The sequence below is a fragment of the Jaculus jaculus genome, chromosome 1 (genome assembly GCF_020740685.1).
Source record: "Jaculus jaculus isolate mJacJac1 chromosome 1, mJacJac1.mat.Y.cur, whole genome shotgun sequence".
NCBI classification, from domain to species: Eukaryota; Metazoa; Chordata; class Mammalia; order Rodentia; family Dipodidae; genus Jaculus; species Jaculus jaculus.
In genome coordinates this window covers 38,249,656-38,261,747 of record NC_059102.1, presented here as the reverse complement: position 1 = coordinate 38,261,747, position 12,092 = coordinate 38,249,656, and the positions used below count along the sequence as shown (strand labels likewise).

Sequence of the window (12,092 nt, the reverse complement as noted above, 5' to 3'; positions counted from 1 at the left end):
GTATATCTCAAGTGTGGGGATTATAGGCATGTGCCACCACACCCAGTTTATGTCGTGCCAAGGACTGGACACAGCTGCAGACACCCTACCAACTGAGCTACATTAAGGTGGAACCAGAATAGTAGGGAAAGTACCCTCACCTCCAGGCTTCCGGGGCAGTGTAGTGCAGATGTGTCTGGCCTAGCCACCTCACCTCCTCTGCCTTGGGATGGTCAGTCCTGAAGGATGATGCTCTCTGAAAAGTTGACTTACACTACTTTGACTGCAGACTCAGCCAAGGACCCTGTGCCCATTGTGTAGGAATGACTGAACAGCCTTCCCCTTGTTTGCTCTTGCGTAGGGATCTTGTTGGGGCTCCAGGGCTTTGGGGCTGAGACAGAGAAGAGGCCAGTGCTAACTTCACCTTCCAGGGGAACCCCTTTTCCTCCCCATCAGATTTCCAGAGTCTCCAGTTTTGGGATTCTCCCCTCAGTGACAGACTGACGCAGTTCTTGATGCAAGTGTTTTTATTTGCCACTTAAAACGATTCTTTCCCTGTACTGGTGGCCTGATGTGAGGCACAAGACAACTTGCTGGACAGTGGTGACAGAAGCTATTAGCGGCAGAAGTTCTGAGATGCTACATCCGAGTGCCTGTTACTTGGCCTCCAGGAGAATGTCATGCAACCCAGTTGCAGTGTTAGGTTGGGAAGCACTGAGGCTAAAAGCCTCAGTATTACCTCATCTGAGAGAACAGGTCCCACATGGTGCAAGGGTCTAGTGGGTGCCCCAATCTTGTTTGTAATAGAGCAGGCTGGCTGTGTGCAGCCTTCATTAACCCAGGGGCCTGCCTCAGGTCTCCTTTTTATATCTTCCCCAGGCCCTTTGCAAAAAAGTGCCTGTGTTTCCTGGGGAGAATACTTTTGATTCCTGGCCCTTTCACAGATCAGTGTCTGATCTGGTGGAGGTAGCCTGTGGGGCCTGGCTTATTCCAGTTTCGGCGGACCCTGGCACTTGTCCTCTGGGAGTTCTCAAACTGCTCGCTGGAGGCGGTTTCAGTGGCACTGCTCTTTTGGTCAGCCAGTGTAGAATCAGGCTCTGGGACTCTGCAGGGAACAAGTGTACACCGTAAGCCAACATCAAGAATAGAACGGAGATATGGAGTTTCATCACAGTGGACTGACTGCTCAGGGCCAGGTGAGACTAGAGCTCTGGGCTTTAGAATGTATGCCTAGGTAAAGCTTTCCATATTTCCTGCTGTAAAGGGGCCTGGACTGGATCAGAGGGGTCTGAACTGGATCAGAGGGTGGGCATTCTACTTTCCTCATCTTACATTGATGGCATACACTAAGTCAAGCATGCAGGACATCAGTGTTTCAGTCCCTAGCTACTGATGAGCTGAACTTAATGACTTGCCATCCCATACCTGAGGATCTACCCTGCTCTGATGTTCTGACTGTGGAGGGAGGAGCCTAGAGGGAAACCCTGCATGGGTTTAGGCCATATGGTTAGGCTGGGTCTCACTGTTCTTGGACTGGCAGTGACTTAGGCAAAGAGGTAGATGAGCAAGGAAGATTGCAAGAGGTGCTATCTCAAGATAAAAAGTCTCTCCAACTTAGAACCATGGGGCTCAACAGTACATACCTAGGCCATTTGTAGAGAGGATTTTTCCCTTCCATATAGTACTTCCTCCTATCTAACCAAGAATCACTGAAATGTGATGCTCCTATGACCACCACTTCACACGGGAATGACAGGGGCATGTGACTCAATATATAGTAGACTTTTAAATGCCAACCAGATGGTGGTACCATATAGTCTTTCCAACAACCTTGGCATTTTACAGCAAGGCCCAGTCAGTAGCTCTACATCACAGCCCGGAGCGGTGGAACAGTCATCCCTACTTTCCCTTCCAGTCTCGGTCTGTCAGTCCCCAGGGACCCACCTGGGCCCACTGCAGTGGTGCAGTGAGTGGCCCAAGGCTTTCTGCCTTGGGGGCCTCTTCCTGCGCAGCCTCCTCAGGGCCTCTGCCACACGGTGGTCTCCTGCGCACTCCCAGATGATCTGGGCCCGCTCCTCAGCCAGCTGGTCTCCACTGCGCTGGAACAGGCCCTGAATTTGCAGTAGCTCAGCGTCCTGGAAGATGTTGGCTGAAGCTTGCTTGCGGCCTCGGGCCTCAGTAGGGGCCTGCCACAGTGGTGGCTCACTGACCACAGAGGCTGGAGTCCCCATCACGGGTGCTCTGAGGATGGAAGCAGTAGAAAAAAAACATAAGCACTCAACAAGCCCATCCCAAAGCTAGGTTTTTGACTAACACAGGGCCTCTTGGTGGTTCCATTTTTCAGTATTCTGATTGCACTGTCTTGCCTTAAAATCATGCTAGTTCCCCAGGTCACCTAGAAGAAATGGTACCAAGGCAAGTATATATACACACATCTCCATTTATTTGTAAGAGAGATACAGAGAAGAGAGACAGACATAGAGAATGGGCACCAGGGCCTCCAGCTACTGCAGATGAACTCCAGAAGCATGTGCCACTTTGTGCATCTGGCTTACAAGGGTTCTGGGGAATTGAACCTGGGTCCTTAGGCTTTGCAGGCGAGTGCCTTAACCACTAAGCCATCTCTCCAGCCCAAGACAAACTTTTAAGTGCTTGTGTCAGACATCTGTATTTTGTTCTGATTCACAGAAGCTGGTATGAAGTTAAGAATTCCTTTTCACCTCCATTTTACAGATGAAGTGCCACTCAGGTTAGATGATTTACCATGGCCTGGAGTAATGGCGCACTCAGGAGGCAGAGGTAGGGGGATTGCCATGAGTTTGAGGCTACCCTGAAACCATATAGTTAATTACAGGTCAGCCAGGGCCAAAGTGAGACCCTACATAGAAAAACCAAAATAAATAAATTAAATAAATAAAAAAAAAACAGAAGACTTGCCATGGTTACAAAGCCATGTGTAAGAATGCTGGAGGCATGGCTTAGCAGTTAAAAGTGCTTACTTGCAAAGCCTGATAGCCTGGGTTTGTTTCCCCAGTACGCATGTAAAGCCAGATATTACAAAGTGTCACACGCATCTGGAATTCACTGCCGTGGCAGGAGGCCCTCATGTACCCCTACTCCTGTTTAGCTCCCTCTCTGTCTCCCTCTCAAAAAAAAAAAAGTATTTTTTTTTAATTTTATTTATTTATTTGAGAGTGACAGACACAGAGAGAAAGACAGATAGAGGGAGAGAGAGAGAATGGGCGCGCCAGGGCCTCCAGCCTCTGCAAATGAACTCCAGACACGTGTGCCCCCTTGTGCATCTGGCTAACGTGGGACCTGGGGAACCGAGCCTCGAACTGGGGTCCTTAGGCTTCACATTCAAGCGCTTAACCGCTAAGCCATCTCTCCAGCCCGAAAAGTATTTTTTTAATGTAGCCCAGGATAACCTGGAATTCACTATATAGTTCTCTGGGTGGCCTCAAACTCATAGAAATTCTCTTTTAAAAATATTTTTATTTGTTTTAACAGAGAAAGTTGGGGGGGGAGAGAGAATGGGCGCACCAGGGCCTCTAGCCACTGCAAATGAATTCCAGACTTATGTGCCCCCTTGTGCATCTGGCTAACGTGGGCCCTGGGGAATTGAACCTGGGTCCTTTGGCTTTGCAGGCAAACACCTAAACTACTAAGCCATCTCTTCAGCCCTAAAAAATACTTTTAAATAAAGAATGCAGGCTGGAGAGATGGCTTAGCAATTAAGCACTTGCCTGTGAAGCGTGTAGACTCCGGTTCGAGGCTTGACTCCCCAGGACCCATGTTAGCCAGATGCACAAGGGGGGACATGCATCTGGAGTTCATTTGCAGTGGCTGGAGGCCCTGGCTTCCCCATTCTCTATCTATCTCTTATCTTCTGCCTCTTCCTCATTTCTGTCTGTCTGTCGCTCTCAAATAGATAAATAATTTAAAAAGAAAAGCCTATCTTCTCTTAAAAAAAAAAATGCAGCTGAGCGTGGTGGTGCACACCTTTAATCACAGCACTCAGGCGGCAGAGGTAGGAGGATTGCCATGAGTTCAAGGCCACCCTGAAACTACATAGTTAATTCCAGATCAGCCTGGCCAGAGTGAGACCCTATCTTGAAAAACAAAACAGCACATCTATTTGGACCGGGATGCCCAGTAACAGTGACAGCTCCTGTTTGTTGTGCGCTAGCCCTGTAACGGGCCCCACCGCATCCTTCCGTCAGTGAAATGTAGGTAAGCATAGCAGCCATGGAAGATGGCGTTCTCGCCCCACCGAAGAGCTTAGGTCACCAACGGCTATGGCACTAGAACTAGTATCAGACGTGGCTGACACAGAGGCCCAAGTTCTGTCACAGACAGGCAGGAGGCAATGTGGAACTGGACAACCCTGATGAAAAGCATGCCTTACCAACTCCCTGTATGCCTCCACAGCCAGAACTGGTACCAGTTTTGTAGGCGTGATGTGAATACAGAACATTTAGAATAGTACTTGGCGTTCCTCATAGGTGCAACATACTGTATCCAACCAAAATGCTTGGGACTTTGGACTTTTCAGCTTTTGAAATATATATAGATATATGATAAGGTATTTTGGGGACAGAAGCCAAATTGAAACATATAATTCATTAGTTTCATATAAACCTTTCTATACAGCCTAAGGGTGATTTTATATATTTTAAATAAGATGGTACATGCAATAAAGTTTCATGGTGTGGAATTTTCCATTTGTGGCACTGTGTCATCACTCAAAAAGTTTTGGACTTCTGGAGCATTCCAGATTGTAGGTGAGAGATGTTCAACCTGTACATTGATTTTCTCAGCTTATAAAATTGAAACATTATCCCACCTATCATTCAAGAACTTGGACATGAAAGGAATCCATATAATTTAGCAAACGGTGTGAAACACCAAATCCAGTCAACATTCCAGAGGATCTACAGAGAAACGGCCCAGCAAACAGGCAGGGGCAGGAGAGCCTGCCAAGATGATCACGCTCTCAAGGCCCAAGACTGACAGAAAGTTCAGCAGAAGTTAGGCTCTTGTGTCAAGGCCTCCCATCATATCCAGAAAATGACTATTAAACTTTCCCTTAATTCTGGGTGTTTCACACTCACCACCTTATCCCTGTTTCCAGTGCAGCCCAAAAGAGCTGAGAATGAGCACACCTGGGAGAGTGGGGAAGCACCCGAAGACTGGCTCTGTACAGAACTGGGCTTGCATCTGTGTTTGGCCACCTTTCCAGCTCTGTGGCAGTGAATTTACTCAATCTCTTGGGTTTGTTACCTAAATGGAAAATGGCGATGACAAAGGATTAAATGAGCCTAGCGTGGTGATATAAGGTACCCAGTAAGAGCTAAATCAATACAAGCATCCCCTTCAGCCTCCACCACATTTGTACCTAGGCCAAGGATGTGATGTGGACCCTCCATCTCCTCCAAGCAGTGTGATCAGACCCATGCTGGTGCCCTCCCCTACCCCAAAGGAAACAAGGGCCGGGCACATCTTGGTCTTTTCCTAAGCTGGCCTTCCTACAGCCATCCACAGAGGAGGCTGGCAATCAGCTGGCCAGGCATAATGGCACATGCTTTAAAATCTTAGCACTCTAGCGGCTGTGGTAGGATGTACTATAAGTTCAAGGCCAGCCTGGTGCTACAGAGTGAGTTCCAGGTCAGCATGGGCTAGAGTGAGATCCTACCCCACAAAAAATAACAGGGAGGAGGTGGTCAGGGGAAAGTTAAAATATATTTAAAGAGGGCTGGAGAGATGGCTTAGCAGTTAAGGTGCATGCCTGCAGGGGCTAACAACCCGAGTTCAATCCCCAGTCCCCATGTAAAGTCAGATGCACAAAGTGCTGCATGCATATGGAGTTCGTTTGCAGCAGCTGGAGACCCTGGCATGCCTATTCTCTCTGTCTGCTTGCAAATAAAATGATTTTAAAATAGATATATTTAGGGCTGGTGAGATGGCTTAGCGGTTAAGTGCTTGCCTGTGAAGCCTAAGGACCCCGGTTCGAGGCTCGGTTCCCCAGGTCCCACGTTAGCCAGATGCACAAGGGGGCACACACGTCTGGAGTTCGTTTGCAGAGGCTGGAAGCCCTGGCACGGCCATTCTCTCTCCCTCTATCTGTCTTTCTCTCTGTGTCTGTCACTCTCAAATAAATAAATAAAATAAAATAAAAAAGCTTTTAATAAATAAATAAATAAATAAATAGATATATTTAAAGAAAAACATGGGGGGAGGGAGGGAATTACCATGGGATTTTTTTTATAATCATGGAAAATGCTAATAAAAATTTAAAAAAAAGAAAAAAAAACATAAACATATTTGCTGTGAACAGGGCAGAGTGCAGAACCGTGTAACTCCAAGCATTTCCAGCTTCCTCAACCCCTTGCAGCAGCTCTCACCTGGAGTGTGCTTTCTTGTTCCTCATTTGAGTCATCTCTCCACCCAATTCTGACTCCCAGAACTATTTCCCCCTCCCTTGCCCTGGACTCGCCTCCACCTCATCACTTTGTTCCACAAGTTTCCACACTCACACTATCCCAGTTTCTATCCTCAGAACCACACTCTTCAAAAGACTCAATATCCAAAATAAACCTAGAGAAGACATCTAGATAGATTAATTCATAAAAACTGTACAATTTACCTGGAAAAATGGGAATTATAAATTCTGTCGTAGGCACTATTATGGGAATCCGGTTAAAAGCTCCCAAAGCTAGTGCGTATACATGCTGCAAGCAGATGGCAACAGTGGCCAAGGCCTACTTTCAGGCTGGTGAGAAAAGGTAAACATGGGTCTGTCATGGGGAGATGTGGGTGACATCATTTAGTCCTCAAAATAGTCCTAGGAAGTAGGTACTATTATTGCCATCCCACTGCAGAGAGACAGGAGACAGGGGAAGCAGTGGCTGGGGCCCAAGCTGTCCTCTGACTATGTCCTTTAAACCACAGAACCACCCACCCACCATCCCAGCAAAACAGCTTACAGCCTACTTCCTCACATTTCCATGAGCGCTTCCCTGTTGTCACAGAATTCACAAAGGGGAACCTCGCCAACAAAAAGCAGAGTAGGGATGGAGAGATGGCTTAGCAGTTAAGGTTCAATTCCCCAGTACCCACATAAGCCAGATGCACAATGTGGTGCATGCGTCTGGAGTTATTTGCAATGGCTAGAGTACCTGGCACACCAGTCTCTATCTGCTTCTTTCTCTCTCAAACATTTAAAAAAAGAAAAAGAGCAGGGCTGGGGAGATGGCTTAGCAGTTAAGGCACTTGCCTGCAAAGCCAAAGGACCTTGGTTCGAGTCCCCAGTACCCATGTAAGCCAGATGCACAAGGTGGTGTATGCAGCTGGAGTTCACTTGCAGTAGCTGGAAGCCCTGGTGCGCCCATTCACACACACACACACACACACACACACTCTGTCTGCCTCTTTTCCTCTCTCAAATTTAAAAAAAAAAAAAAAAAAAGCAGGAATTATCCCACAGGGTGGAGTCATACTTGACTCTACTCACACACTCACGTCAAGGCTGTTTAACACAGACAGCTTCCCCAACCTTGACCCAACGGCTATCTTCAGAGGAAAGTCTCCACATCCCTCAGAGGAACACTAAAGTCACAACCCAGCCCAGCTCAGAGTCGGAAGACTTGGGAGCTCTAGCCTGGTTCTGCCAACTTACTGGCTGAGGCTGAGGCAATTCATATCAATCACCTCTATGAGCCAGTCTCCTTCTCTAAGAGCAGGTTGACTCTGGGAGGGGAGTGTATTCATGCATTTATGTTGGTTAGTGATTTCATATGACAAGGCCTGGCCTGCACCCCAAGGACCAAAGGATAGTACTACCTGTTGCTTCCTTTTTACTAGGAGCCACACGTGTGGACAGGTCTGGCTATAGGTGCCAGCCAACTTCTCCACCCTTTCTCCTCCCTCTCCACTCTCCCCTGAAGGCCTGTGAGTGGAGGGATCAGGTTCTGGTAGAAGTCAGAACTGACCTTAAAGCACCTCAGTGATTGAGCCTGAGGGAGACTCCTAGGCCAGTCCAGAGTGTTAGGAGAAGGGGTGATCCGTCCCCTCCTTTCAGGCTCAGCAACCTCACCCACGCCTGGGGAAAGGATGGAAAAGTAGCAGCCGCTGTTTGGGGAGGAAATAGCTGGGGTTCTGATGGCTCATAGTCCCAGCAACTTCTGCAGAGCTGCAAGGTGTAGACCTGCCAACCTCCAGCCAGCCTGAGGTACAGATGTAGCAAGAAACCACTGGGGGGCTGGAGAGATAGATGGCCTAGCAGTTAAGTGCTTGCCTGTGAAGCCTAAGGACCCCGGTTCGAGGCTCGATTCCCCAGGACCCACGTTAGCCCAATGCACAAGGGGGCGCATGCATCTGGAGTTCGTTTGCAGTGGCTGGAGGCCCTGGTGCGCCCATGCTCTCCCTCCCTCCCCCCCCCCCCTCTCTCTCTCTCTCTCTCTCTGTCCCTTTCAAATAAATAAAAATAAACGAAGAAACCACTGGGGAGTTTACCATCCAAGCTTGCCAAGCCCTCTGTGAACCTTGGGAGGCCTTGCCATATCCAGATTTGGAGGCCCTTCTTTCTTGAAAGTCTTACATTGAGATTTAGATAGTACAGAAAAGCTGGGAATAAAGATAGCCAGGTTCCAGATAGGGTTAAATGGAAAACTAGTGAATGTGCATACTTTTATCAGAAGAAACTTCCTGTCTTGTTCAATGTGTTCAACAGATACTCTCCCCCTACTTCTGGACAAGAACTTAATCCAGAAAAGTCAGTGTATACTTGAACAATGGTACATTTTTAAACTAGAAAATGAAACCATAGGGCTATTAAAAAATTACAAATGGCCCTTTTAGAGCTGACATCAAAGAAGATAAGCCTGGGCCTGTGCACAAAATGAATAAAGGACTAATTGTAGAATGCTTTATTTCGACACAATAGGTTAAAAATGAATCCCCAAAGCAAATATCAAATTTTGAAAGTGGCAAAGTTCAACTTATCTTGAGTCAGGCAATAAAAGAACTGAGACGTTCTAACAAAGAAATATATTTAAACAATGACTCACCCAGCAGTGGACGGGCACCATGAGGGATAGTGCACGGGGAGCCTTCTCAGTAGCATAGGAAGCTAGCTCCCACAGCTTTCCCATCGTCTCAGCATCCTGTCACCTCTCAGGAGGTGCAGGATACACGGAGGCAGAGCACACGGGGAGGCTGGTTCCTACTCAGCGTGTCTCCTTTGAATAACCTCAGTGATGGCAATAATCTCTGTAGAAATGTAACTGGAGACTCTGACCTGAGGCCCAAGTCAACACTTGTGGCTCTGGCCGGCTACTCTGCATGGACATTCCTCTGGACAATAGCCAAAACCTACTGCTCCTTATGTAGGAAGCCACGTCTAAATGTGCTTCAGATACCATTGGCTTTCCAAATCTGTGCTCTAGGAAGTAAAGCAAGAAACAAGGCTCTTATTCCAGACCCATTTTCAGACATTATCTGGAAATAAACTACTAGGTCACAGGATAGCTTTAATTTTTTTTTAGTTTTTTGAGGTAGGGTCTCACTCTAGTCCAGGCTGACCTGGAATTCACTATGCAGTCTCAGGCTGGCCTTGAACTCACAGTGATCCTCCTGAGTGCCGGGATTAAAGACATGTGCCACCACACCCAGCATTAAAATCTTGAAAAATTTTTTTCATTTATTTAATTTTTAAGTTATTTATTTGAGAGAGAGAGAGAATGGGTGTACCAGGTCCTCCAGCCACTGCAAACAAACTCCAGATGCATGTGCCTCTATGTGCGCATCTGGCTTACATGAGTCCTGGGGAATCAAACTTGGGTTCTTTGGCTTTGCAGGTAAACGCCTTAACCACTAAGCCATCTTCTCCAGCCCTCATTTATTTATTCTGAGTGTGAGTTATATATGCACTAGTGTATGAGTGTTTTGTGTGTGCAGGTCAGGTGCTTTCCTCAATCATGATCCACCTTATTTTTCAAGACTTTACCCAAAAACGAGCCACCTCCCCCAGCTCTGATGAACTCTTTTTCTTAACATTTTATTTTTATTTATTTGGGAGAGGAAGAAGCAAAGAGAGACAGAGAGAGACAGAGAGAGACAGAGAGAGAGAGAGAGAGAGAGAGAGAGAGAGAGGGAGAGAGGGAGGGAGGCAGAGAGAGACAGAATGGGCACACTAGGGCCTCCAGCCACTGCAAATGAACTCCAGACACATGCACCACCTTATTGTATCTGGCTTACGGGTTCTAGTGAACTGGCTTGGCAGGCAAGTGCCTTAACCACTAAGCCATCTCTTCAGCCCTCATTAACTCTTTTTAAGAGCTCAAAAACCTATAGTTCTAACTGGGTGAGACAGGAAAGATGAAATATTGAATGAATGAGTGATGCGGGGGAAGCTTGTTAACTAAGAGGACTATAGAATCATTATCACCCAGAGGAGCCTTCGAAAGTAGATGGAGTCAGCTGTGCTTCCCCGTCTCCCCTGTTTTTCGAGGTAGGGTCTTGCTCTAGCTCAAACTGTCCTGGAATTTACTCTGTCGAACTCTTGGCAATCCTCCTACCTCTGCCTCCCAAGTGCTGGGACTAAACACATGTGCCACCACACCTGGCTCATCTGTGCATTTTTTTTTTAACTTTTTTTGTTTGAGAGTGACAGACAGAGAGAGAAAGAGGGAGATAGAGAGAGAGAATGGGCGCGCCAGGGCTTCTAGCCTCTGCAAACAAACTCCAGACGCTTGCGCCCCCTTGTGCATCTGGCTAACGTGGGTCCTGGGGAATTGAGCCTCGAACTGGGGTCCTTAGGCTTCACAGGCAAGCGCTTAACCACTAAGCCATCTCTCCAGCCCTCATCTGTGCATTTTTAAATCATGGCTTTATGATTTGCCTCAGAACAGAGCACTTCCTAGGGACTTAGTCCTCACAAGGTGGCATTCTGCCATTCCTGGAGCAGGTACCATTGTTAAACCCATTTTATAGTTAAGAAAGCTAAGCTCACCAAGTAGTAACTTGCTCAATGCCGTATGACTGGTAGATGATTAAGGCTGGGCTATGAACCAAGTGGTCTGACCCCAGCGCCTACACTCTAAAGCCAGGTTATTTTTTGTTCCTGCCAGATTGCTGAGAAGGTCTTCAGGGGAAAGAAAAAGGCCCTGGGAGCCTGTTAAGCTGCGTCTGTGGGTTTTGGAGGCAATGAGCGATCCAAAGACAGGACTCCCAAGCCAGTCTCAGTGCCCTTAGCACGCCACTGCCCCACGAGGAGCTAAGAGAGGTTTCGTGCCCGACTGCAGGGACGAGGCAGGGAAGGCTCACTCAACCCCAACCTCTCTACGGCTTCTCAGAAGAGCAGACTCAGAGCCAGGCTTCCAGCCGTGAAGGTGATCGCAAGGGCCAAGCGGAGACCATCAGTCGGCCGAGAGCTTGGGAGAGGGTCTCCTAGCCAAGGCTACCCGGCGACAACCCCAGCACTGTCGGGCCCCGGCGCTCACAGGCCCCTAAACGGATCTAGGATGCGCGACCGGCCGGTACCCCGACTGCCCGTCCGCCCACTCCCCACGCCCAGCCAGGCCGGCCCGCTGGCCTACATACCTGGGCTGCCCAAGGCGGGCAGAACGCCTCTGGTGATCACCTGGATCCCAGCCACGGTTCCCCGGGAGAAAGCGCTCCCGAGCCCGGGAACAGCCAATCCTCGGCACCCGTGTCGCCGCGAGGTCCGGGACAAACCTTCCCAAATGCAAGGCGGACGCTCCGCGGGCTAATCAGGGGCCGCCGAGAGGGAGGGGCGTGCCCGGGCCCGCCCCCGCCCCTCCCCGGGCCTCCGAAACCCACTGCGGAGATTCCCGCGTCCAATCAGCGGCCAGGGGGCGTGTCCTCGGCGGCCCCGCCCCCTCGCCGCCGCCTCGCGCGGGGCGCCCCCGCCATTGACGTCAGAGCCCTGGGACTGCGCGGTCTGCTGGCGCGGACGCCGGGCGGGGCCGCATTCCGGCCCCCGGGCGCGGCGGCGGGCCTGCGGCTCCGGTACACGTGACAGATGCCGCTGTTTTGGGGTCGAGTCCAAGCCCGCGGCGCCGAGTTCTGTGGCTGTAGGTCCTTGTAAGCTG

General features: G+C 49.0%; 1 protein-coding gene across 4 annotated transcripts; it reads right to left on the bottom strand.

The window, feature by feature from the left end:
- Positions 1-491: 491 nt before the first annotated feature.
- On the bottom strand, positions 492-11,764 carry Avpi1 (arginine vasopressin induced 1). 4 transcript variants are annotated; one of them, XM_045142108.1, is made up of 5 exons: positions 11,581-11,763; positions 7,971-8,080; positions 5,145-5,262; positions 1,924-2,220; positions 492-1,084 (listed from the first exon to the last, which is right to left on the bottom strand). In XM_045142108.1, exons 4-5 carry the CDS (start codon positions 2,208-2,210, stop codon positions 925-927), a joined length of 447 nt encoding a protein of 148 aa, XP_044998043.1. In that variant the 5' UTR covers positions 2,211-2,220; positions 5,145-5,262; positions 7,971-8,080; positions 11,581-11,763; the 3' UTR covers positions 492-924. The 4 variants fall into 4 exon arrangements, with proteins under 4 accessions (XP_044998043.1, XP_044998044.1, XP_044998042.1 ...); XM_045142109.1 differs by lacking the exon at positions 7,971-8,080 and having other exon boundaries at positions 5,094-5,262; positions 11,581-11,764; XM_045142107.1 differs by lacking the exon at positions 7,971-8,080.
- Positions 11,765-12,092: the final 328 nt, after the last annotated feature.